This window comes from Podarcis liolepis, assembly GCF_965112155.1.
Source record: "Podarcis liolepis genome assembly, chromosome: 14".
In the NCBI taxonomy this organism is placed as follows: domain Eukaryota; kingdom Metazoa; phylum Chordata; class Lepidosauria; order Squamata; family Lacertidae; genus Podarcis; species Podarcis liolepis.
In genome coordinates, this window is record NC_139569.1 from 3,438,384 (window position 1) to 3,465,608 (window position 27,225).

The following is a 27,225-nucleotide window of genomic DNA, read 5'->3' on the forward strand; positions in this document are numbered from 1 at the left end:
GAGCTCTGCAGTTTAAATCTGTGCTGCATGAAGACGCCCTATCTTTTATCTGGCCTGAATCTTCCAGCTCTCCGTTTCATTGGATGTCCATGAGTTCGAGTGTTATGAGAGAAGGAGAAAAACAGCAGAATTCATTTCTGGAATCTGCTGCCACAAAAAGTGGTGATGTTCACTAGCTAGGAAAGCTTTAGAAGAGGATTGGACAAATTCATGGAGCAATGTTTACCAATCATAGTCATGATGAAACCTCCAGGTTGAGAGACCTATGCCACTGGAGACCAAAAACTGGCTTTCATGCCTTGCTTGTGGGCTTTTAGAAGCCATCTAGCTAGCTACTTTAAGAAACAAGAAAGACCGTTTGCTTGACCCAGCCAAACCCTTCTTCATGTTCTTAAACAGTTCCTCATCCTTTTACAACATGGTGTGAAGAATCACCCAAACACATGTGTGTGCTAAAACCATTTGCAAAATGCACTCGCACCAGTTGCTTCAGCGCTTGTCTAAGCTCTAAACCATCAAAAACAGTACACTGTTGGTGACAGTCTCCTGGGACTCTGGAGAAAAGTCCCCATTTGCCTTCCTATATAAACATAAGAGGACTGTTTCACTGCTGTAGTGAGGCTGGAGGAAAAAAGGTAAGGTATTCAAAAAACGATACATGGCAGACACAAATACCCTAATGTTTGAGAAACAGTTTGTGACTGCCAGAGGATGGCTGAAGAAATTTACTCAACAAACACCCACAGAGTATCTTACAAAATTAGCTAAAAGCAAGCTATTTGCTAAGGGAAATAAACTAGGCATGTTTTTGGAAAGATTTCTCAGGGAAAAAAAGAGCCCAACAGCAGGTAATTAGAGAGACTGTGACTGAAGAGAGGATTACCAAGAAGGCGAAGGAGATTAAGCAAGCCTCCTTGTCAATTTGAAAAAGAAGAAGAGAAAAAGCTTTCCTTCCTGGTCACAAAAGACTGTCTAAGCCAAATCTGCCATGAAGTTTGACTTGTGGTAAGTGGTTCAGCAGGAGGATATTTTAAAGGGGAAAGGCGTCCTCGGTCCCTCAGGTCTCCTTTGTGCAGAGGAACCAGAGGCCACTGGACTATTTGGCTCAGCCGTGCCTGCACTGACTTGCAGCTGTGTCTCTCCTGCGTCGCAGGCAGCGGCCCTTCGCAGCCTTATCTGGAGCTGCCAGGAGCTGAACCTGGGACTTGCGGCAGGCAAGCCTTCCTCTAGCACAGGAAGCCACAGGCGTAGCAAGCCCAGGTGGTACCCGGTGTGGAATTTTTTTTTGTCAGCCCCCCCCCCCCATCAACAGCTCGGGGCAGGCTTGGGAGTCGCGGGTGGGCGCCAAATGTCATCTCCTCAGCGATGAAACCTGGGGTGGTCCGCCCCCCCCACGCCTCTGTGCCTCCACTGCCACGACTCCCAAGTACCCTGAGCCGTCGGGGGAAGGGGGGAGCTATGATGCTTTGCTGGGGCACTCATCCTCTTGGGAGCCACGGCTCCCGTCCTTCCCCCTCCCTCACTTCCCAGCTCACTGTAAAGCGGCAATGCAGGAGCCACTTATGGCGAGCCGGGGAGGTAGAGAGGCTGGGGGGGGCACAGCTTGCCATAAGCAGCTCCTGCCACCGGCGGACAGATCCCGCTGCCATCCGTATGGCACTCCAGTGTCACCGGTGGCTAACTCCTATGCACAGTGCATGTGTGGCGTCGCTACACACAGTGCATGCCTGTGACACTGCATATGCGTTGTACATAGCAGTTTGCCACTGGCGACACCCAAGAGCCGTACGGGCTGTGGCGGGATGCTCCGCTTGCAGCTGTAGTGGTGACGGAGGCATCCCACCACCGTCCGTACAGCGCTCAAGCTGCAGCCGCGAATGGAGGATCCTCCACATGTGGCTGTGGCGGCGCAATGGCTGCTTGTGCCACCATGCCCAGGGGCGGCAGGGCGAGCACTCCATGGGGTGCGTTCTTGTCACACACACACCCCAGACATGGCACCTGGGCCAAACCGCCCACCCCCCACCCCCCTCGCGACGCCACTGCAGGAAGCAGCTTTATATGGAATGTTATCTATTTCATAAAATGTATATACCACTTGATTGTAAAAACAAAGAAAAACCTCAGAACAAAAAGATGATTTTAAAAAATCAGTGATGAGCTAAACACAGATCAAAACACATGCAAAAAGTCTGTATACCTGGGTAGGCTCGCCTAAGCAAAAATGTTTATTAGCAGGTGCCAAAAGGAGTACAGTGAAGGCACCTGTGTGATGTCAAGAGGCAGGGAGTTCCAAAGCATGGGAGATGGATTTCTGACAGATGTGGAAGAGGTGTTTTGAGACTCCTGTAACAGGGCTAGTTCTGCAGATTGAAGCGGTTGAGTGAGCCTATTTGGGTAAGGTGATCTCCCAGGTAAACCTGTCCTGAGTCATTAAGGGCTTTATACACTAATAGTAACACCTTGAACCTGGTTTGGTAGCAGATTGGCAACTAGAGCACCTCTCTTAGCAAAGGTGTTATATGCCGGCAAGCACTCACTCCTGTCAATAATTGTGCCGCAGCAGCATTCTGCACTAACTGCAGATTTAGGATCAAACTCAAAGGAATCCGCACCCGGAGCGCATTTCAGGATCATACCATTGATCCATCTGCACTGACTGGCAGCTGCTCTCAGTTACAGGCAGGGAACTTTCTAAACATCACCTTCAGATTCTGGGGATTGAACTTGATGCCTTCTGCATGCCAGGCATGTGCTTTCAACACTGTGTTCAAGCCCCTCCACAGATGTTCATTCTGTATTAGCGCTTAAAATTTCTCATAACCCTAACCCTAAGCCTCCTTACAGTTTTTTGTCAGTAACGATTTGAGAGAAACTTGAACATACTCTGGGGAAGACATTTCAATTTCACTTGCATAACACTAAATTTGCCTATGGATCTGACCCAAAGAAAAATTGAGGATCTCAAACCTGTCTTCCATATAGGGACATGCATTGCGTCTGATGGGGAAAGAGATTTGTGTATGTGTTTGTGTATACATGTGTGTGTTTCCCCCCCATTGCAGGTACATTATGAAATAGGAGTAATTTTTCTCTCTTGGATAACAGCCCACCAGAAAAGCCGGAAATTACTAAAAGAAAGAAAAAACCACCCTTCTCTATTGTGTGGGAAAGATAATCTGCTTTCTGCCTGACTTCTTTCCGATTGTTCTCACTTAGATGAAGCATGCAAAATAAAAAGTACAAATGGGAAGAGGCAGTCAGTGCAATTTAAGGAATATATGGAGATGGAAACCACAACAAGATGGTTTTTTAACAGGGTGTCATTTGGAGTTTCGTTACTATACATCTGTGAGAATCACTATTATTAACTCTCACTTAATAATGGACACATTCAAACTGTGTTTAGCTTGCATTGTTTGCCTGATGCTGGCATCTAGTCACTTCTTTCTGATGCTCCTATAAATTGCCCGTGATGATGATTCTGAGACAACATTTTGGGGGGTGTATGACCATGGAATGACTCCTGCCACCTGACTTGTTTCACATTTGAGAGGTTTGGGAAGAACAGAAACTATGGGAAAGGAAGTGGGCTGTGGGGGAGAAAGGAAGACCCCACCAGAGGCCTGACTGTGAATGTTTGGTGTCATTGGCAGGAATCTCTGCATAGAGACAAAACACATGCTTGGTTTGCAGAAGATCCCAGGTTTAACTTCTGGTGTCTCCAGTTAAAAGAATCACAGGTAGCAGGCTGGTAACCCCCCCCCCCCAACTTTAGACCTTGGTTGGCCCCTGATGGTGATTACAAAGGATGGTAAGAGTTCAAGGGCCTGGAGTGGCCTTTCACAGTTAAATGCTCTCAGCAGACATTGGCCTTTTGGCTTCAATGTCACAATTTTAAAGCCAGACTCATCCTTGCACCAAAGTCCCTAAAGAGGCACAAGAGACAACAAATTAAGTACAGGAGGTAGCAATCTGTTTGGAATTTTCTCCTCAGCCCTGGATTTCTACCAGCAGCATAAAATGCACTCCAGGATAAGAACCAAAGGAGAGGATGTAAAAATGGATGGCTTCAGAACAGAATTCAATCTAGGCTTGGCACTGAAGAGGTGATGCTGTAATGAAACCAAGATGGATGTAACAAAATCTCAGAAATGAGCATGTTAGACAGCAGGGCTGAAGAAGCAGCCTCAAGGCATCTTCTCCAAGAAAAGATTAGGTACAAGCAGACGGCAGAAACAGATGGCTTTCCAAAAAATATTAGTACGCAGGTTTACTCTAAGCGTCAGTCATATTAGAATATCACCTTCTCTAGCTCAACAAGACTGACTGCCTCACTCACATTCCACTTCCATCAGAGCTTAGGGATCAGTTCAGCCAAGAAAGAACAATCAATGCAGGCGCTTTTCAATTTCATAGGTCTCAACAGAGCATATCATTATTATTTTTAAAAACCTGCTTATATGCTGCCTTGAAGAGTAAAAGCTTTCTCAAGGCGGCTTCCATTAAAAAAACAACAGTACAAAACAAGTGTAAAACAAAAATATGAATTACTCAGAAAGCAAAAAAAAAAAAAAAAAGGGGGGGGGGAAACCAGGAAAATAATAAAAGCCAGAAAACAATAACCAAACATCCAGTCCAGAATTAAAACAAACTCCAAACCAACAAGGAAGCAGAACATTTTTTTTAAGCCTTCAAGTAAAAGCCATCAAGAATGGGGTGGGTGTTGGGTGTGGTTGTGAATCAGATCTTTCCCAAAGGCCTGTGGTGATGTGACAGAACCCAGTTGGCAGAGTCCCAGAACTGTAGGGCTACTATGGGGAATGCTCTTTCTAAGGAAATCCCTAGTCAAATTCAGACCATGGTCAGGGACTCCAGGGCTTGAAGCTCATGGCTGGCACCTGGGACTCAGCCTAATGAATTACCTGGAACTGCATGTTCTGAGCAGGCTCATATGAGGGAGCCTGGAAAACTACAGCAACAATAAACTGCTTGGGCTGGCTCTCTTTGGCCTAGCCAGTTTCCCTGATCTGGAAACACCGTAAGTGTGGTGAATCAGATTCGAGCTTAAATACTACTGGAGGCAATTGTACTAAAGTAAGGAACTGGCTGTGTTTCTTATAACAAATGAAAAGTCAAAGCAAAAGTTGCAGGGGAGTGGAGTAAAATAAGAGGGAGGTGCCAACCACTTGCAGTTTCATTCAAAGCTGCCTGCCCCTGGGATACTCACATCACTTCCAAGCGGGCCACCCTGGAATCATTTCCTCCGGAGGATGTGACTTCGCAAGTGTAGTCTCCGATGTCTCCGGACCACGTCTGGCTGATGGTGAGGCTGCCATCTTTCTCCATGGTGATTCGGGAGCTGCTAGATGGATTTATGACAACGTTGTCCTTCTTCCAAACATACCTGATTGTCACAGTATTTCAGACCGTTAAAGTCAGCTGTCTATTTCGTTAAAAATGATGAAATATCAAGTGCTGAAATTATATGGTAAAAACAGAGCTAAATAACTATGTAGAACAGAGATGCTCAATCGCAACCTTCACCAAGGGCTCATTTGGATGCAGTGAATGTCTGACAGGCCGGCAAGACTAATAAAATGTACGATAGTTCAAGGTGAAGGGTGCAATCCTACTCCTTAGAAATCAATGGCAAATTTCCCATTTATTCTTTTTTAAACAAAGCAGGTTTGAAGTGATGGTTGCCAGCCTGACCCAGGCTGTACTTGGTTTGATTTTGGATCACAGAAAAACAAGGGGGCAAGGACATACAGTACCCCGGCTGGATGTGTGTGCTGTTGTTGACCTGCAGACTATACACAAATAAACAACTTTTGTGCTTGACTCCAAAATAGGCTTTCAGACCCTTCAGAAACTAGTGTGTACCACTGCAGACCTACCTAGTCCTGAATCTCCTCTTGGCTTCACACCCAGAACCTGTCAGGTATCAGATATTTTATATTTCAAGAGTCTGAAAACCTACTTAGAACCCATTTTTTACTTCATTTAAAAAATACATTTTACCATAGAAGGCAATAAGAGGTTTACACAATGCAAACAGATGTACTACTAATGGATGCCTCTCTACCGCTGACCTGTCATTGCTCTTTTTCAACAACAACAACAACAACAACAACAACAACAACAACAACAACAACAACAACAATTTATTATTTATACCCCGCCCATCTGGCTGGGTTTCCCCAGCCACTCTGGGCGGCTTCCAAAAGAATATTAAAATACTGTGATACATCAAACATTAAAAGCTTCCCTAAACAGGGCTGCCTTCAGATGCCTTTCTCCTTTCTACGTTTCTTAGACTGAGTCTATGTCACAGGAAAGGCTACAGTATTTCCTGCCTTGTTCCCCTCTTGCCTTTGCCCCTGCATAGGTAAAAGGTAAAGGGACCCCTGACCATTAGGTCCAGTCGTGACCGACTCTGGGGTTGCGGCGCTCATCTCGTTTTATTGGCTGAGGGAGCCGGTGTACTGCTTCCGGGTCATGTGGCCAGCATGACTAAGCCACTTCTGGCGAACCAGAGCAGCGCACAGAAACGCCGTTTACCTTCCCGCCAGAGCGGTACCTATTTATCTACTTGCACTTTGACGTGCTTTTGAACTGCTAGGTTGGCAGGAGCAGGGACCGAGCAACGGGAGCTCACCCCGTTGCGGGGATTTGAACCGCCAACCTTCTGATCGGCAAGTCCTAAGCTCTGTGGTTTAACCCACAGCTCCACCCGTGTCCTTGGGCCCAATTTCCTGTGGATTAGGGCCAGAGTTCACAGGTGGGTGCATGGGCAGGCAAAATGTATAACAAAGGGCTACAACAGCTTCCTCCTGCATATATTTGAATTTAAATTGCAGAACACAAAACAGAACAACAGTGAATTTGAAGGATATTTGTAGTAGTTCCTTTAGTATATGAATCACAAAATATACCCTTGCCTGCCATACAAGGGTGTTGTAAGGAACACAGAGGAATTGTATGTAAGAATCTTTGATGCTTGAAATACACTACACAAATGCTAATTATACTTAGCTTTAAACCTTTCTGATTTTTTATTCATGATCCATTTAATACTTTTCTCCCACAAGTGATTTCAATGTTATGATTAATAGAAGAGAGCTATTCTAAACCATCTATAGCAGAGCTCATAGTCATAATCCTACCAGCCCTTAACGGGGGGAGTGGGGGGGGGTGGCGACAGCAGAGAAAGCTTCTAAAATACCATCCTCTTCTTAATGCAAGACTTGATGTCTTTCCTTTCTCTTTTACACAAATGCCGTTGTTTAACATTTTCTAAAGGGAGCTGTGGCATCCTTCCTTGGCCTTTCCCCTTTATATTTGCCTGTCTTTCATTTGTGTACATGCTCATCCTGTCAAAGGAGCAGAGAGGGAATTCCTCTGACTCCTTGCTTGTAGAATCTGGCAGTTTAAAGACATATTGTACTTTCTGCAAGGCTGATCTGGCGCTTTGTTCAGGAGCAGAAAGGATGCTTTCAGGAATTTTCAAGACTCTCTCTGCAAACGTTCCTACAATCCCCTCAAATCACTTTGGGTTTCATTCTCATTAAGTATCAGCTTCTGACAAGTCAGTTTTATTGATATTGTATTAACCTTGACAGTAAATCATGGGTAGTTGTATTGAAGTCATGAAGTGGAACGCAGTTCATTGTAAATAATATATAAGGTTGAAGTGGAGAAATAAAAAGGACTTGACATGAATAATAGCTCAACCTGCAACCCCAGAGGATGCCATCACTGGGAATTCCAGCACAAAACCAGGTGCCTGGAAAAAGCTCGCCAAACACGGTGACCACATTTTGTAAAATTAAGTTCAAATATACGGCAGAAGCAAGTGCAGACACCACCAACCTGATTGAAATTCTTGGGTCATGAGCAGCCTCGCAGTGCAGCATCGCGGTGGTTCCCTTAATAACAGTGCTGTCCTCAGGAGGGCGAACGATAAGAGTGCGATCTGAAAAGAACACGACCCACAGTTCAGGTAAAATTGCCAACTTCCATCTTGGCTTGGGTGTTTGGCCTCTGAAGGCAGAGAGCCAGGTCATTTGTCATTCCTGACAAGAAAATTTCTGCTCCTCCATCCCCCTGCCTCTAGCAAATATGTGAAAGTGCAAAGTTCTCCACAGCCAGTGTTTACTGGAAAAGTTTAATGCAGTATCACATCCCCTTCCCATCTTTAATTTCCCCCGGGATTCCAATTCCAGGGGCCCAGCAATATTAGAAAAAGAGACCTAGAGTAAATTTTACAGCAGAGTGTTTGTCATGTGTTAGGGCAAGTAACCACTTCTTAAGCATGATTAAGGAGCCAGCCTCCGACCTTGCTGTAGACTGACTCTCCTACTCACAGCATAACCACAGTTTAGGGAAATTGTCACAGTGATTTTTAATCATGGTAAATGCAAACCACAGTTCCCAAGTAAGTGGAGTCTGAAACAACAGCTCAAAGTGAGTTTCAGATCCTGGGTTAAGAAGAACCAGCTGCAGTTATGATGTTAATGATGAAGATATTTCCTTTAATTGCTATTGCAGCAGTAGGAGATAATTCAGTCCAGGGAGAGGAAAGAGTGGGAAGAAAGCAGATATGACCAAGGCTGGCTCCTGATGTCTTAGCCACCTTCAGGAGAGAAGGACTGTATACTTACACAGGCTCTTAATGTGATTTTTACTTTGAATAGCAAAATGTCCCAGGAAATTATCTCTTGGAGTTACAGGGTTTCATTCCACTCCCCACCCCCACCCACCCCCCAGAATAAATCCAGGTCTACAATACTGGTGGGGTGAAGAGAGGACAACTGGGAGGAAGTTTCAGAGGGGAAACGACTGACAGGGAAGCATCTTTTCTCCTATGCAAACTGCATCTCTTGAGGATGCTTTGCAACATGAAGTTTGTGGAACATCAGCTGAGCTCAAAGCTGAAAAGCTAGCTGGACCAGACTATTGGCTTGCATCAGTCATTCAGGTAGCAGCTGTGCATTCTGGGGCTTAAAGAGCAATAGTGCCTATGTGTGCTGTGGTGTCAGAGTTCAGCAGTGATCAGGGCACAGAATAAGAGGTTACAAGGACACTGGCTGAAGAAATGGACCAGGTTCCTGGCTCTGAGACTGGCAAACAGGAGGTTGTGAAATCGGATCCTGCAACACTCACTGGCAGAGGAAGAGGGGGGCAGTGGGAGCACACCGCCCCCGGCACCATGATCCTGGTGGGGTGCCATCATGGCTGCCCCCCACACTAGGTGCCACACCCCCAGGATGTGCGCCACTATCCTGAGGGCAGTGCATCATGCCCCCGGGATGCACGCCACGCTCCCAGGATGCACACCAGCCATGCCCCCGGTGCTGAAGCATGAAGCCTAAAGCCTGCTCCTGGACCTGATGAACAGAGTGCCTCATGCAATGCCTCACTATTTGGAAGGTTCTGATTTGCAGGCCCAAAGGAGTGCCTGTGTGGGTGGTTTGGTGCAGGGATACCAAAGACAGGTGTCAAAAATGTCAGAATGGCCAGTTCTAGTGCTTTATTAAAGCAAGGTGTAGACTTACAACACAGCCCACAGAACCCTGCTGCCTTTACAGACCTGGGTGCCAAAACAGCAGGACATTGTCATGACTTGTCCACAAAGTGCCAATAGGTTAAGTGTTTCTTATACACAGAGCAAGCTACATAGGCTGGCATCAATAGCCCAGTCATCTCACTCCTACCTTAGAAACCCCTCCCCAGTTTGTATCCATCTCTCAGAAAAGGGAATAGCTCACAGGCAGGCAGCATGAGAAGCCTCTCCTGGAGCAAAACTGAAGCTTCAAAGCAGATAAACATATACAAGCTCATTCTTGCAGCAACTAACAATAAGTCCTAAAGTTATCTTCACTACAAAGATGGCATTTACAGGCCTTCCGGAACATTTTATCTGCTTGGCTCTACACAGGAAGAGGCGGTGGATCAAAGAAGTGCCCCCCCAAGTCAGACTCCCTTCAAGTTGTCCAAGTGGAGTGGAGCCCAGCAGAACTGAACTGGAGGCAGAGGCTCAAAAGCCCTTATTTCACCTCTAGTCCTCCTAAATTGCCCACTTGGACCTCATCATGATGCTGCAACAACTGACCTGCCTTGCTGGGCCCAGTGAGACTCCTGTTTGGGACCAGAACAGCACAGGCAGTGCTTAGGTTTACCAGCAGATAAAGAGGCGTTTGGCCAACCAGTCAGTTCAGAAGCTGGGATTAATATAGGAAAATATTGCATTCTTTGGCAGGAGCTTGTTCTGCACAGCCAAGGGGGCTTTGCTGTTTTGGTTCTTCAGTAACAGCCTCGTTTATAATCTCAGGATCCCTTAGCCTCGTTTATGATCTCAGGATCCAGTCATGACCAGGACACTGAGTTGGAGGCTACTGTGTTGCCCCCTAAGCATCTCTGAGTTAGATGCTGGTGATCAGGGGTCTGCTGAGCCAGAGACTGGCACGCAGGAGCGCACTGGACCTGATGCCACAGCACCAGAGCTTTGACTCTCACTCTGTTCCTCTCTCTCTAGCTCACCAGTCTAACGGTGCAAGGAGCACATCAGGTGGGAGGCCATGGAACGCAGGAGAAATGCTGATCTTCAGGCCAGAGAGTTTGCCCTTTAGGATACTCTAGTTCTCCAAAATGAGGAAGAGGAGGGCTGGGCTGGAGGCAAGAGCTCAGATTGCTTCAGTTCACTTCCAACCCTTGTTTTAAAAGGAGGCAGGGAGATTGAAAAAGCAGTTTCACGTGGAAAGGCATGGAGGCTTCCAAGATAAAAAATCTGACTAGGGAGACCTACATTATTTTCTTAGACTCCGTCTCTTTTTGACTGGAGGCCATAAAAGAGTAAACGCTACATTGTTAATCATCGCTGCGATTGCTTCATGTTAAACCATAGAGCGGTGTGTGTTAGCTCATTTGTACAGCCTTCAAAAGCTTCAAAATAGGTGGAAAGGCTGGACAACACCCAAGCAACACATCCACGCAAAGCTGGTTGCGGATATGAGGAGAAAGACGGGAAGAATCAGATCAAGTGGCTCCAAAGACACAAACTTTTCCATAATATTCTACACACATAAGAGATGACATTTACCCAAATGTTGTTAAATCCCCGTCATTCAAATATGACCAGGAAATGGAGGTCATCGCAGCGAGTAATTAAGGCACAGAAAGTTCTCCCTAATGCCTCCACATATAAAGGGGAAAGCCGCAGATCACATCAGCTGAATCCAGGTGCAAGAAAGGAAGATAAATGGAAAATGGAAGCAAAGTCCCATTTTCCAGAAGCAATAATACACCATTATGCCAGAAGAGATTTCTGTACAAGGAACAAGAGTCAAACGGTAAGTGTGAACATTAAGCACCATGTCTGAGAGTGCTGGATTTTTCTGTTCTACCCCTTGGGTTATATAACAGTTTCATTCTCGTTGCTGTGCATACAGTGTGTGATGCAATTAAATCAAATTTAAAAGGTTTAAGCAGGACATTAAAATGAACTGGCAACCTGCGCATACTATACAGTGCAGCCTGCTCAGAAGGGAACTTCCAGTGGAGATTATTAGCTTCTCCTACAACCACATTGTGATATGTGTATCAGTTCCACGTTATCAGGATGACACAATGAGAATGTACAGGTAGCAGCCATGCCTCGTAGTGCATGAATTACTGAAATAATCTGCAGATCTCTCCAGCTGTGTATATTAGGATGGCTTTGGTGAAACTTAATGTCTGTTTTGAAATGCAAAGTTGTCAAATGAACACTCTCCCTTGTAGATCTCTCCAAATCAGCTCTAAAATCCACAAACATAATTTCTATTAAATTATTCACCCCCTCCCTTCCACACATACACACCATGAAATGGAAATGTTGTAATTGGTTTCCTGAGGGCACAATGAGAACTGATTAAGCCTTGATTAATATTAAACTCTAAAACAAACATGGTCCTTACTCCACACGGTGAGAGCAGCGGAAGCATTTAGGAATCCTTCAGAGTTGACTGCGCAGCAGGTATAGTCACCAGCATCCCGAGCAAAGACTGGGGCGATCTGAAGCCCTCCGGATTCGAGGAGGAGGAACCTGGGGATCTGAATGGAGCCGCTGGCCAAAACCTGGTTGCCTGAAAAACACCATGTGAGAACAGCTTCAATTCTCTGATTTGCAGTGCATGAAAACGTTAATGCTATGCTAATTCTTCTTGGTGAGCAGCAGCAATTAGAGTGATTTCCCAAAAGAATAATAAGACTTTACCTCTTTTCCATGCAATGGCAGGCTTTGGGGCTCCTGAGACATCACATCTTAAAACCGCTGTCATCCCTTCGGTAACGGTGGTGTCTGTCGGCAGTCGTGAAAACGTTGGTGCAATATCTGGAATCAAAGGTTTTTTTGTTCCCAAGGATCAGTTCCTTGAAAGATCTCTCAACTACTTGTGGAATTTTGTATCCATATTTATCAGACTAGTAATGGATCAGGGAATGACGACAATAACATGAAAACTTTTTCAGAAGAGACAGTAGCTTTTCATTATTCACCTCCTAGGAATTCCCCAACCGTGGACTGTTGGATAAATGAAAAATGAATTCCAAGCAGTTTCCATACAAGTGGAAGCAAAAGGACTTTGTGGTAAAGTAAAAAGAAGAAAAAAGAAGCAGCTCGGGGGGGGGGATAGATAAATTGAAATAAACAAAACTACTTGCTTTCAACCCCCTTACATAAGATGAAAAGCTTCTTGAGCCTGACATGAGTTTGCAGAACTGAATGTCAGCCAAAAAAAGTCTCCATTTGATTTTCATCTATGGTATCTCTGTCCCCCTCCCCATTTCCTCATTCTTTCTATCTCCAATGCAAGATCAAACAGCCCCCCCCTATTATCTTTTGCCCAGAAAAGATATCAGACCTTATGTGAGTACCATATGTGTTCAGAGGTAAACCTAGCAAACATCTAACGACTTAGCTCAGTGCCAATCAGCAAGGCAAGGAGATGCTGCAGCCAAGCATCCGTCCATCATGCCTAAATAAAACTCCAGCCGAGAATCTCTCCACTTTCCCCCACCAAACCATCTTTTGTGAAGTTGAGGTCACCAGAGCAGACAACCACCAGGTATTCATCCATTTTGGCAATGACCAAGTTCACATTTTCCATGCAGAACAGAATCATGATTCTAGATCAGGGGTCAGCAACGCCAAAGACACCAGAGGGATCTCTGTGGGACTGATCCAGCCCAGGCAAGATAAACCTTGCCAACCCCTGTTCTAGATGCTGCCACTTGTCAGTCAGGGTGTGGAATTGACCTCCTGGCCTCATTTCCTTATCAACTTCAACATATTCTAGAACAGCCTTCCCCAGCTTGGCACCCTTCAGATATTTGGGGCCATGGCACCATCACAGCATAGATGAACACTGGGGGGAGGGACACTTATGGGAGTACAGCTGTGCTGGCTGGTGCTGATGGGGGTTGTAGTTGAAAGCATCTGGGGCCACCAGATTTGGCAGTGCCATTACAGAAGTGAAGGTGGCTTCATTTGACATCAACTACAAAAGCATAGGCTTGTGTTTGTTCAGGTTGCATATGGGTGAGGCAAATATGGAACTGTGAATTCAAGTGGTACCAAAAGGAGCAGGGCTATTGTCAGTTGGCAACACATCTGCTTCCCAAGCAGAAGGCCCCAGGCTCAATCTCCAGCATTTGCAAGATAGACCAAGGGTCTGGCTTGGTATACAGTAAGGCAGCTTCCTGTGAGTAAGAAGGTGGACACTGGATAGGATTTTTTGTTGTTGTTTGTGAAAGCAAAACAAAAAATGGCACAGACTTGGAAGGGAGAAGGGTAAGGAGGGTTGAAAAGGGAACATATGATAACAAGGGGGAAAGAATATTAGAATACTGTAAGCCATCCCTATCCTTTAAGAGAGGGGAGGTTATGTATGGGAATGAATTAATGAATAAACAACTAAAAATAGCATCTCTCTGGCATGACTTCAGGATTAGTGCTGGCATATGTTATTCTAAACCCACTTATTAAACGTTGCAAAGGCTGCATAACTGTAATACTGCTCTGCCTTAACGTGGGAAGACAACCACATCATTCCCACAATAAATGGCCCTTAACTATGACAAAAGTGTGAATAATGCATATGTTGTGCACTTGTTGCTGTATCTCAATGATCACTAAAGTGCCCTCTAGATGTTGACTCGTATCCCCTCTGACTATTGACCAGGCCATCAGAGGCTGAGGGAACTGGAGTTCAAAAACTTCCAGAGGGCACCACATTATCCAGGGACACACAGCAGGGAAGGATTACTTGTGCGTCTGATCTAATACTGTGGCCACAGTGCTTAAATTGCTACTTTAAGATTATTATTCTGAATCAAAGAATTAAAATATATTGTACCCTGTGATGGCCTGCTGTATCCCAGAGGAGGTGTGCACAGAACCCTTCACTACACATGTAACTTCTCCCCAACCCAAAAAACGAACAAACAAAGAAAAACAAAATATAGAACAGGGAGCCATTAACCTGGCAGTTCCTGGTTCATTCACATTTGTGACACACCATTAATGCATTATACTGTGCTTACTTTTTCTCAGCAGAACTATTAATATGAAAAAGGGCTGCATGAAATGTTCCTTTGTGTTTAAGCTTTTAAAAACAAAAATAATACCAGTCCCACGGTCCAAATTCCTAGTCATGTGAGCTCAGATTGTTTCTTCCAAGTCACAGGAATCCCCTGTGGGGGAGACGGAGGAAGGATCCAAGCCCCACGCTGCTGTTTCGGGCAGCGCAGAGCCTGCAGGCAGCTGAGTCACTGCATGAATTATTATTATTATTATTATTATTATTATTATTATTATTATTATTATATCTGTGAAAGGTACCATGCTGGAGCAGGCTGTCCTAGGATGTGTTGTAGTTCCACCAGGAGGCTTGGAGAAAGCCTTAGGGGGAATACAACATAATTGTTCAATCATTGTAAGCTTTTTCTGCTTGCTCAAGGAAAGGATCTTCCCTCTCCTCCCCCAGGCACTGCTCTGGGGTTTCTCCTGACAGCCCCTCCCCTGTGAGCTTGACTTCCTTTTCTTTTCTTTTTACTCTGTACCACTGGGCTGCCTTAGAAAGATGAATGCATTGTGCCCCACAAACCTTCCTCTACCTCCCCTGCCCAACCCCCACGTAGGTCCAAACATACTAGTCACATCCAGGAAGGTACGACTCTGCATCTCCCCAGCATCATTCCTTGCAAAGCACTGGAAGATTCCAGAATCGTCAGGCTGCAGTCCCTGGATCTGAAGACTCCCATTGAGCAAAACCTTGTAACGCGGATTCAGCAGTTTGTGGATGGGGACAGCATCCTTGTACCAGACCAGGACAGGAAGTGGGACACCTGAAATGTAGTGGAAAGAGAGAAAACTCTTCATGTGTGCCCAGGCACAAAGCATTGCCGCCTGCTAATTGCCCATTTCCCATTACAGAGTTTTATACAAATACACTATTCAGAAAGCAACTGCTACAAAGCATGTATTATCCTGTCAAAAGAGGGGAAATACAACTGAAAAACATGAAGACAAATCCTTAACTACCCATAATGATTTATGCCATGGCGACTGTGTGCCTTCATTTGCTGTAATCAAATTGCATGCCATTTTTTTAAAGCCTCAGATTAAATGATTCAGTTTGGGAAATAGGTTAATTGTGTCATCAAATGAGCCTTGAAAAGGTCAAAAGGCAGACAAGGCAGTGAATTGGTAAGACTTAAGCAGGAATCTTATGCATCCTTTCTAGGAAGTATATTCTATTGCACTCAATGAGAAAAAGTATTTAGGAAGGGTGTGTTTTGGAGCATTCTAAGCACTTTCAAATACATTATCTCAACAATCCCCATATTGCATAAACCGAGGCTGAGGTTAGCAGCCCAATGAGTGACAAAATCCCTTTACTGAAGTTGATGCAACAGCCCAAAGGCTCACAAAAAGACCCTGGACCACCCAAGACATGTGATTCTGAGCAATGAGGATTTGCAGAGGGAAGGGGCTGCTCATGGTGTTCACCATTCTCATGTTGTTACTCCTGTCCAGTTGTGAGGCAAAGGCCTGTGAGCAAAGTTTCCCAGCAGGCCAGGGAAATTCTTTCTCACCTCACTAGCCAAGAATAGTAAGTGCTCACCAAGGAAGAGCCAACAAAGCAAGGTTTGGGAGGATAAGGTATGCCTATGGTGTTAAGCAGGGACAAAACTAGGCTTTATTTGACCTGGGTCAATGACCCAATTTAGCACACAGACATTTGCACATATACACACACAGGCTGGGAACCTCAATGGTGTTCCTTTGGAGGCTACCTCCTGGCAAAAAACCTGGCTAGCCCCCCACCCCCAGCTATGGCTCTGTGTTAAGTCATGGAGCCTGAGGACCATAATCAAAGATATATAAAGGAAATCTGATTGCTTCAATAGAGGAATTAGGACTTCAAAATGGCATGAGAAATGGAGAATAAATAATCCTAGAAACTTTCAGGTTAACGTTGAGGGTTCACTCACACTTCCACTTGTGCCATGCCTAGAAAGGGCAGCTTTGAGCAGTTTTCCACTTAACTTGCACTTTCTAGTCATGGGTTTAAGTGGTTTTGCCCTTGGCCTGCTCCTGTCGAAGAGAAAACTCGCTCTCTAGTGATAGATCAAACAAGTGCCAATCTGGGGAAAACGCCAATTGATCTTTTGTCCAACTGAACGCTAAAGAGTGAATTCTCCTCTCCCCACCCCCCGGGGTGGAGGGTGGGGACAGTAGGTCAAGAGGAACTGGGGATAAGCCTCTACCCAGAGTGGATTCCCCAATTCATATACATTTGCAGTGTTTGTCCTTAACAAATGGCCTTTGCATTGCTTTATGTGAAGGCTAGTAACATCAGCCCTGCCTTGGGGGAATCCCTTGCAGACAACTGCAGTGCCTAGAGACAGGCAGTCAGGTCACGTATCCATAGCAGGGACCAGAGGAGGAATGACTGCTGGGAAGAGGGCAAAGAGAAGAAATGCCATCAGCTCAAAAGGACACCTTCATCTGCCCCAGCTGGAACAAAACATGTCTCTCCTGCATTGGTTTCTACAGCCACAGCAGACACTGCTGCAAGCTTCAATAATTTGACCTCACCCCCAATGACATATTCTTCCATTGTCTCCTGAGTGAGACAGATTGCTGTGAGAATGTTCGATCTCTGTACATAAAAATCTGACTTCGCAGAGATTTCTGAATGAGGATAAACACATTTTATTACCTAGGATTCTAAATGTTTCTAACAGCAAGCATTCAAAGCATGTTGAAAGTAAATATCGCTTGATCTATTGTGCGTGTTTAGTAAGGCAATAAAGATACAGCAATTAAAAAAATTCAAGGCAAAATCCGCTGAAAATACTTTTATGTAACCAAATATAATAACAAAAACCTACTCTTTTTAATATACTCATTCTTCTGAGGAGAATGAAAGATACATTATTTCCCAAGAAAGGGGGGGGGGCGTAGTTGACTGGTCATGAAATTATATTTCTGTACAAGGATGTAATCAGTTCTTGAAATCGCATTTGAAACTTCCATTTTGCTTGAATAATAAAGCTATTTATAGCCTACAGGAATCATCTTTTGTGTGCAATGTGTGTGGTTTGACACAAAATAGATGCAGTGTACCACTGTGAAACAAACACAATTTTAATTTCATACCAAAGGCCCATTTACAGAATTTGTGTACAGTCTGATTGTCAGAATTCTCAGTGAAATGTAATTCATCTCATCAAATCCCCTGGGCCAATACAAATTATCACTGAGTAATGAGGAAACAGATGATACAAAAATGGAATCATACTCAGAATAGAGGACACAGGAAATAGTTTGAAGCTTAAGTAACAGCACTTCCATTATATTTTATAGAAAACGCAATAGAATGAAATCTGGCATTGGGCATTATTCCCCATAACAGCATAATGGGCTAAACATTTTGAATCCTGACAGGAATATCAACATTCTCTGCTCACTGAAGCTTAGGTTGTCTTCTCCAATTAAGCCACAGATCAGCTCCAAACCCCACTGTACTTAAAGGAATATAGAGAAGTCAATCTATATATTTTCCTTCCGATATTTCAGGAGGCCTTAAAAGATCCTAGTGATTTCGCTGGGTAAGTCACACCATCAGAACTAGAGAGAAGGTGCTTTTCAAAGATCTTTCTGGAAAGACAGACACCAGGGAAGGAGTCCATTAGTTAGACCAGGTGTGAAACAGACAAGGGGCATCTGAAATGATGAGGGGTACATCAGAGCGCGGCAGGAACTTGCAAACGGATCTGCCAGAGGAGGCAGCTGCAGTCAAGAGCCACACTGAGCTTTAAAATGACTGTGCTGGCTTTTTAAAAAAAAGAAAGAAAAAGAAAATAACTGATTTTCTTTTTAAAAGAAATTATATGTCCCTTATCATGGCTAACCAGGATAGAAGGAAAATCTATTCTTTAGGAATTTAAGGATTTATATATATATTTTTATTTGGTAATCTTTTGTTTCTTCTGTATCTTATTTGGAATGTATAATTTTTACCATGTAAGAAAATCAATAAAAAGCATACTGAAGAGGGGGAAAAGATTGCAATCCTAGAAGGAAGGGAGGAAGGAAGGAAGGAAGGAAGGAAGGAAGGAAGGAAGGAAGGAAGGAAGAAAATATATAATTGGAGAAATAAGACTTTCCCAAAGGTCCATCTGAAGTCATGTATTTTTTAATGTATTTATCAGGGCTGCAAGTTTAGCTTTACCAATCTGATAGTTCATATAAAAACATTTTGATCATCTAAAAATTTGCCCCCAACTAATCTGTCAGCAGATTTTGTTTTTTATAAAAATATTTAATGATGCTGGGAAGAGTCAGGTTAGACCCCTGGCATCTCCTGGCAAAGGCTGGGGAAAAGTCTTGCCCCTCTGCGAGTCAAGGGAGGCGATGTAGAGCTTTATGAACCAAAGGTCTGACTCTGTAGCAGGTAAATATGCTCTTCTTTCTTCATAGGCAAATCTGTACAGTTTTAATTTGAACTCCATTGATTGCTGACAGCATATAATCCAATTAGTGTGTGTATATATATGTGTGTGTGTGTGTCTGTGTAATATATATACCGTATTTTTTGCACCATAACACTCAATTTTTTCCTCCTAGAAAGTAAGGGGAAATGTCTGTGCGTGTTATGGAGGAAATGCCTACTGGTGGCATGCCTACGGATTTTCCTCCTCTAAAAACTACATGCGTGTTATGGTCGGGTGCGTGTTATAGAGCGAAAAATACGGTATATATATATATATATATATATATATATATATATATATATATAGTGTTTTAAATGCTTGCAACTTGAGTAGCCTCTGAGGAATAGAAAATGGAACTTTGTTCCCAAGGAAACTCCATTTACAATGAAGTAAAAAGCTGTCTTTTGCAGGCTTTAATTTTATTTATAGTTAATCTATTTGTATCGAGCAAATTTAATCTGTGTCTCCCACACTCACAGTGCACAAAGATGGAATAAATGGCTTTTGCGCCAAAGAATCCCATAGGAGTTGTGACAAATTGAAACGTCCTGCCTGTTTATGGCCAGGGCATGGAGCAACTTCACGATGTGTCCCAGGGCTGTGATTCAAGCACCTGAGCTGGCACCCCCACACCCCCTTTTCATTTTATGTCCTCTCTGAGAGACGGGGTAAGAAGTCAGCAGCCAGACAGCTGCTAACTTTAGTAGTGAGAAACCTGGAAACGCAGCACTCATCTGGACAGGGCACAGAATAGGTGAGGATGGAAGAAACCACTCTGTTTGTTGAGTGAGTTCGTGCTAGATTAAAAAGTATACCGTATTTTTCGCCCTATAAGACGCACTTTTTCCCCTCCAAAAATGAAGGGGAAATGTGGGTGCGTCTTATGGGGCGAATGCAGACTCCTTGGCTTCAGCGATAGCAACACGAAGCCTCCGAAGCCTGCGCTCCGGAGGCTTCGCGTTGCTTCAGCTGAAGCCAGGAGAGTCTGCTGTTTGAGGCTGGCGGTGGAGGAAAGCAGCGCTTCCCCCATCGCCAGCCCCAGAGGATGGGGGGCAGCAGGAAGGCGCGCAACGCCTTGCCGCTGCTCTCCAACCCGGGTTTGAGGCTGGCGGTGGGGAAAGCAGCGCTTCCCCCATCGCCAGCCCCAGAGGATGGGGGGCAGCAGGAAGGCGCGCGACGCCTTGCCGCTGCTCTCCAACCCGGGTTTGAGGCTGGCGGTGGGGAAAGCAGCGCTTCCCCCATCGCCAGCCCCAGAGGATGGGGAGCAGCAGGAAGGCGCGCGACACCTTGCCGCTGCTCTCCAACCCGGGTTTGAGGCTGGCGGTGGGGAAAGCAGCGCTTCCCCCATCGCCAGCCCCAGAGGATGGGGGGCAGCAGGAAGGCGCGCGACGCCTTGCCGCTGCTCTCCAACCCGGGTTTGAGGCTGGCGGTGGGGAAAGCAGCGCTTCCCCCATCGCCAGCCCCAGAGGATGGGGGGCAGCAGGAAGGCGCGCGACGCCTTGCCGCTACTCTCCAACCCTCCTTTGGGCTTTTGCGGGAGATGGGGAAATTCCCCCACCTCCCGCAAAAGCAGGCAAAAGCCGCGTGCTCTTTAAAGGGGCTCCGCGGCTTCTGCTGGCTTTTCTACGAGGGGGGGAATTCCCCCACCTCCTAGAAAAGCCTGCAGGAGCCGTGCACCCTTTAAAGAGCGCGCCGCTCTTGGGGGCTTTTCCCCAAGGAGGGAGAAGGGACTGACTGGCCGAATCAGTCCCTTCTCCCTCCTAGTCGAAAAGCTCACAGGAGTCAAGTGGGGCTCCTGTGGGCTTTTGCGGGAGGTGGGGGAATTCCGCCACCTCCCGCAAAAGCAGGGAGAAGGTCTTGGAGTAGCGCACAGGCTGCGTGCAGCCTGTCCGCTGCTCCCAGAGCTGCGGGGGGGAAATCATATTTTTTTCCTTGATTTCCCCCCCTGAAAACTAGGTGCGTCCTATGGGCCGGTGCGTCTTATAGGGCGAAAAATACGGTAGTTTAATGAAAAGGCGAGTAAGAAGTGACAAAATTATTCAAGGTATAGAGAAAAGTTTTTCGCCTTCTGTTATAATATTGAAACTTGGGGAAATCCAATGAAGCTGGATGTTGGAAGATTTAGGACAGGTATAATAATAATAATAATAATAATAATAATAATAATAATAATAATAATAATAATAATAATTTATTTATACCCCACCCATTTGGCTGGGTTTCCCCAGCCACTCTGGGTGGCTTCCAACAAAGTATTAAAATACAGTCGTCTGTTAAATATTAAAAGCTTCCGTAAAGAGGGCTGCCTTCAGATGTTTTCTAAACGTCTGGAAGTTGTTCTTCTCTTTGACACCTGATGGGAGGGCGTTCCACAGGGTGGGTGCCACTACCAAGCCGGCCCTCTGCCTGGTTCCCTGTAACCTCACTTCTCACAGTAAGGGAACCACCAGAAGGCCCTCGGAGCTGGACCTCAGTGTCTGGGCTGAACGATGGAGGTGGAGATGCTCCTTCAGGTCTTCTGGGCCGAGGCCATTGAGGGCTTCCAAGGTCAGCACCAACACTTTGAATTGTGCTTGGAAACGTACTGGGAGCCAGTGTAGGTAAAAGAAAGTCCTTCTTCATGCAGCACAGAGTTAACCTATGGAACTCACTTCCACAGTAGGTAGTCATGGTCATCAACTTGAATGGCTTTAAAAGAAGTTTGGACCAATTCATGGAGGAGAGGGCTATTGAAGGCTACTTGCCACAATGGCTATGCTCGGCCTCCATAGCTGGAGACAGCAATGTCTCTGAATATCAGTTGCTGGAAACCACAGGAGGGGAGAGAGCTTTTGTGCTCAGATCCTGCTTCCATGTTTCCCATTGGGGCATCGGGTTGGCCGCTGTGAGAAAAGGATAAGGGACTAGATGGGCCATTGGCCTGATCCAGCAGAATTCTTATGTTCTCATGACTGGTATGCAGGGCTGGGTTTAGGTTTGATGAGGCCCTCAGCTACTGAAGGTAATGGGGCCCTTTCTATGTCCAGCTGTCCTTTGTCAACAACAAATTGTCACTGCTTCTTGTGTTGAATATATGCTATATGGTAATTTATGGACCTAATAGGTATCTAAAGCCATTTGCAAATGCTAAATGTATACACCCTATATACGGAAATGAGCAAACCAGTGATATTTTAGGAAATAGCAGGCTAGCAGGCAGGGCCCATTACTTACATCATAGGAGCCTACACAACACAAAATACTGTTGCTGTATGTAGGTTTTATTTTATTTGTTTTTTATCTTATATTTTGGAAATGTACATCCAGGGGGTTTTTTCCTTTAATTTTTTGGGGGGGCCCAAGAGAGTGGGGCCCTGAGCTATAACTTGTTTAGCTTATATGTAAATCCAGCATTCCTGCCAACCTAGGAGTTCGAAAGCACGTCAAAGTGCAAGTAGATAAATAGGTACCACTCCGGTGGGAAGGTAAATGGCGTTTCCATGTGCTGTTCTGGTTTGCCAGAAGCGGCTTAGTCATGCTGGCCACATGTCCCAGAAGCTGTATGCCAGCTCCCTCGGCCAATAAAGAGAGATGAGTGCTGCAACCCCAGAGTTGGCCACGACTGGACCTAATGGTCAGGGGTCCCTTTACCTTTACCTTTTAAATCCAGCACTGCTGGTATGTCTCAGCAATGCACCCTGCCCATACACACTCCTCCTGCTTTTGCAGGGCCAAAAAAGTATCCATTTCACAAGGCATTCTTGAAATGGACCCCAACTTATGGGTTTGGACTAATGACTGTCCAGTTGAAAACACCACCAACACAACCCCTGCCTTTTAAGGGCCACATCTTTCTACTATTTTTATATCTGTGTTAGACTTTATTCTCTCTCCCATTTAGTTTTAAGTTGTTAAATTAAGTTAGTTTGCTTATATTTTTACACAATGTTGTATATGTTGATTTTTTGTTAATTTATGTACTGACAATATGAATATTGGTAATTGTTCTTCTGTTTTTTTTCCATTGCTGCTGTTAATTTGATTTGTTGTAAACTGCTTTGGGTACAATCGTGTAGGAAAGCAGCATATGAATAAAACATTGATGTTTAAAAAGATCATAAACAGCAAAGACCATAAAATAAAGTATCAGTAGCAAATATGAAATGAACATCATCAATAAGACAGAAAGAATTAGGTGCTATATTTTGCTAAAGTATGAAGCTAACCAGCACATTATTGGTCAATAAATGTTGCCTTGAGTGAGGAGAATAGAAAATTCTCTCTGCCTCTAACTTTCTTTGAGTCTGTCCATTTGTGTGCTCTTTCAGGATGAATCTAATAAGAGTTCTTTAAAATTCTGCCAGTTCTTTAAAGTTCTTCCAGCAGGATGCACATTAGGATCTAGATCAAAATAGCTTAGGAAGTAGGGCTGCTAATACCTCACATGAGACTTTTGAGAGCTGCTGTCAATCAAGGTTGACACTCTAGGTCAGATGTACATAAGGAATCAGAACTAGGAAACTTCTCATACATTTACAACTTGGTTTCCCTGTCTATGGGGCCAATACAGATGAGGCGGGTGAAGAGGGAGGCAATAGCTGAGCTTCAGACTAATTAATAACCCAGGAAAGGAAATGGACTGTTGTTTGTTTGTTTGTTTGTTTGTTTGTTTGGCATGTGTGTGTGTGTGTGTGGAATATCTTAGCTATACACCCAACTGCAAACTGCCTTAACCTGCTATACAAATGTTATAACCAAATAAGTGAATAAAATGGAATGGAATGTGTCATGTTTCCAAGGACAGGTGGGTTCTCAGTGGCAGAGTCAATTCTCTCTGGATTTGACTCCTGGTCTAATCAGTAGATTACACTTATATATTTAAAAAATTCAAGGTTTCTGCATGTGCTGAAGAGGGAAGTGAGGGGCTGATGGGAATTGTCAAACTGAGAAGGTAACCCATCTAGGAGAAGGACAACTAAGATCCTAAACCTCTGCTGCCTTGCAGAATATTTTTTGGGGAAGAAAAGGCTAAGGAGTAACCCTACACAAATCTGGAGTCCCTAAGAGGGTTGGATGGCACCTTCCAGCAACTCCTGCAGCCAAGCTGGTGCTAAATATATTGCTCTGCTTTCTTTTGGACCACACCAGTTTGGCCAAGAGGGGAGTCTTGTCATCTGGGCCGCTCAGGACATTCATACACACTGCCCAGGCTTGCGCCCCCAGGCAGTGTGACTTCACTCCCAGAGGCAAACTCCATTGTCTCTCAAGGTAAAGAAAAAGATAAAGGACCCCTAGACTGTTAAGTCCAGTCACAGGAGACTATGGGGTTGCAGCGCTCATCTCGCTTTCAGGCCAAGAGAGCTGGCATTTGTCCACAAACAGCTTTCCAGGTCATGTGGCCAGCAGGACTAAACCGCTTCTGGCACAACGGGACACCGTGACGGAAACCAAAGTGCACGGAAACGCCATTTACCTTCCCGCCGCAGTGGTACCTATTTATCTACTGGCACTGGTGTGCTTTCGAACTGCTAGGTTGGCAGGAGTTGGGACAGAGCAACGGGAGCTCACCCCGTCATGGGGATTCGAACCGCCGATCTCCTGATCGGCAAGCCCAAGAGGCTCAGTGGTTTAGATCAGTGTTTCCCAACCGGTGTTCCGCGGCACACTACTGTGCCGTGAGACATCGGCTGGTGTGCCGTGGGAGGGAGGCGGGCGAGAGGCGGCGGCGGCGAGGATCCGGCGGGGGTGGGGGGAGCGGGGGCCGTCGCGCGCAACCGAACTCACTTGGCGCGCTGCCGGCTTGTCCTCCTTCAACCTGGGTCAGGCCAGGCCTGCTCACGTCCCCGGATCCCCTAGCAGCAGCCGCACGCTCTCCAAAAGCGCAACGCTGCGCGCAACCGCTCGGCCAGCTGGTGCTCTGCGACTCCGCCCTTTCCCCTCCCAGCGCCGGAGGGTTCGCGCGACCGCAGCTGTTCCCTTTGGCAGCGCGCGGGAAACAATTCCAGGCCGATTGCCTTGTGCCGAAAAGCACCGCCTCTCCTTCCAGCTCAGGCCCGGGCCGCCGGCTCCCCGAATGACGTCACGGGGGCGGGGCTTTAATGGTGGTGTGCCGCGAGATTTTTTTCCGGTAAACAGGTGTGCCGTTGCCCAAAAACGTTTGGGAAACACTGGTTTAGATGACAGTGCCCCAGATGGATGCCAACAACTGACATTTTTTTTAAAAGCATCCTATGAACCTGCTTCTATGGAACTACTGTTGATCTCTTTAGGTGGAATGATAAATATTTTGAAGTTTTTAGTGGTGTTTGCACACCTTCTAATTAAAATTTGAATGAAAGACGGCTGCCACAGAAGTGTAATTTCGCTTGAATGTTTCTGCAGCTGATGTTTTCTCTCTCTTTATTGGGATAACTTTTTATTGGGTTTTATAAGCAAGGAATAATAAATGATACAAATAAATAGTCCAAGTCTTCTCATGTCATAGCATGATAAATTTGCAGTAATATCAACAACATATGGTTCATTATTAGTTCTTGGTTCGTGAATTGGTTTAAACAAAAACAATGGGGGAAACAGAATAGAACAGTTAAAAGATAGCATTCAACATCACATAGTGAAATGTCTAATCAGGAGCCCTTGTGGTTGTTAAGTACCGTATTTCCCCTCTTATGTTAACAATGAAACAATATAAAGTGTTGATATATTGATGAAAGGAGGAGGGGTTCAAAGAGAAAACAGTAATTAAGTTTTGAAGTTTAATTTAGATCAAATAGATTGAGCCAAATATTGATGGGGGATTGCTCATTTTCTGGAAAAATGACATATGTTATGAAATTCAACCACATGGTCATCTTCTTGATCTGCCCGTGTGTCAACCATAATTTATTTGTTATTTGTCAAGGAAGGATGTTTCTCAGACTATTTTGTACCAATTGCCTATCATGATGCCAAAAAGGCCTTTCCAGTGACTGGTTATGTTGAGGCTCGCCACTTGTAATAAATGGCTTTTTAATTCTTTATTATGTAAGCCCAGATGGCTGTCTTGAAATGTATTTAATAAAGTTAATTTTGGTTTGAATTCCAATTGTTATTCTGTTATTTTATTAATTTCTTGGAATATTGAATTCCTGAAAGGTTGGGTTTTTTTACATTCCCACCACACATGGAGATATGTACAGGGTATGGGGCAGCAAGGCATGAGGGTGGTTCATTGCCAGCTTCCGGGGGGTTAGGTATTATGTATATATGGGTTAATTCTCAACTGCAGGCTTCCTCAAACTCGGCCCTCCAGATGTTTTTGAGACTACAATTCCCATCATCCCTGACCACATGGGAGTTGTAGGCCCAAAACATCTGGAGGGCCAAGTTTCAGGAAGCCTGCTCTACTGCTTGCAGAAATAGACTTTGCAGCTGACATTTTCCTCCTATTGTAAAAGCTCCATCATTTTAAGAAACAAGGAGCTTTAACTATTGCAATTATTGATTGTTTCTCAGCAACTCAGCTTATGGGTCCCTAAGCCACTGTTTCACTTACATTAATTCACTCAGCTCAGGACGCTAATTCTTTTTACCTGCCCACATTTGTTGAATGCATCCTGTCAGGCACTGAAGCCCAAACAAAAAGCAGACGGGGCAATTTGCCCAGCAGACAAGCATGATTCATCTTTTCAGATCATGTTCCTCAGATGCAGCCTGCTTCTTATCATGGAAAATTGAAAGTTTACTAAAGAGGCTCAAAGGTAAACAAGGAAGAAACCATGACCACTTGTTCCCTCCCCACTTACCCCTTGCCTGGCACTGGATATGCACAGTCTTCTCCACTTCGGCCAAAATTCGGCTTTCCGGCTCAGTAGTAAAATAAGGTGACTCTAATGAAAGATAAACCAGAACAGCGTAAGAAAATATATTCGTTTAGCTTGAACACTTGACCTAACCCAGAATTCCTCATGTGCTCAGGTTCAAACCCAAAAGCTCAAGAGTGCACAGGGATTCCATTAATTTCAATGGAGGGACTCAAACGCCATGATTTGTCACATGTGCACTCAAGACCTTTCACTCGAATGAATGGAAAAACTCTTACAGGGCAGAAACTGATGTGCTCCTAAACCCAAGCTTCCTCTGGGTTAAGAGGAATGTATTTAATACAGTGTTACAAATGGCCTAGTTTGACTTCTATTTTGGGTTTATGGTTTCTTTTAA

At 45.0% G+C, this 27,225-nt stretch overlaps 1 protein-coding gene across 8 annotated transcripts in view; it reads right to left on the bottom strand.

Moving 5' to 3' along the window:
• The window catches only part of SDK1 (sidekick cell adhesion molecule 1), a 596,711-nt gene that overhangs the window by 216,179 nt on the left and 353,307 nt on the right, over positions 1-27,225 (bottom strand). For 6 of the 8 annotated variants that reach the window (XM_083474664.1, XM_083474663.1, XM_083474662.1 and 3 more), the window contains exons 9-14: positions 26,811-26,894; positions 15,196-15,390; positions 12,260-12,376; positions 11,961-12,128; positions 7,876-7,978; positions 5,231-5,407 (exon numbers count right to left, since the gene is read on the bottom strand). In XM_083474664.1, the coding sequence (XP_083330790.1) occupies positions 5,231-5,407; positions 7,876-7,978; positions 11,961-12,128; positions 12,260-12,376; positions 15,196-15,390; positions 26,811-26,894 (844 nt within the window). The remainder of the gene's footprint in view (positions 1-5,230; positions 5,408-7,875; positions 7,979-11,960; positions 12,129-12,259; positions 12,377-15,195; positions 15,391-26,810; positions 26,895-27,225) is intronic. The other 2 variants (XM_083474661.1, XM_083474660.1) reach the window with 2 other exon arrangements.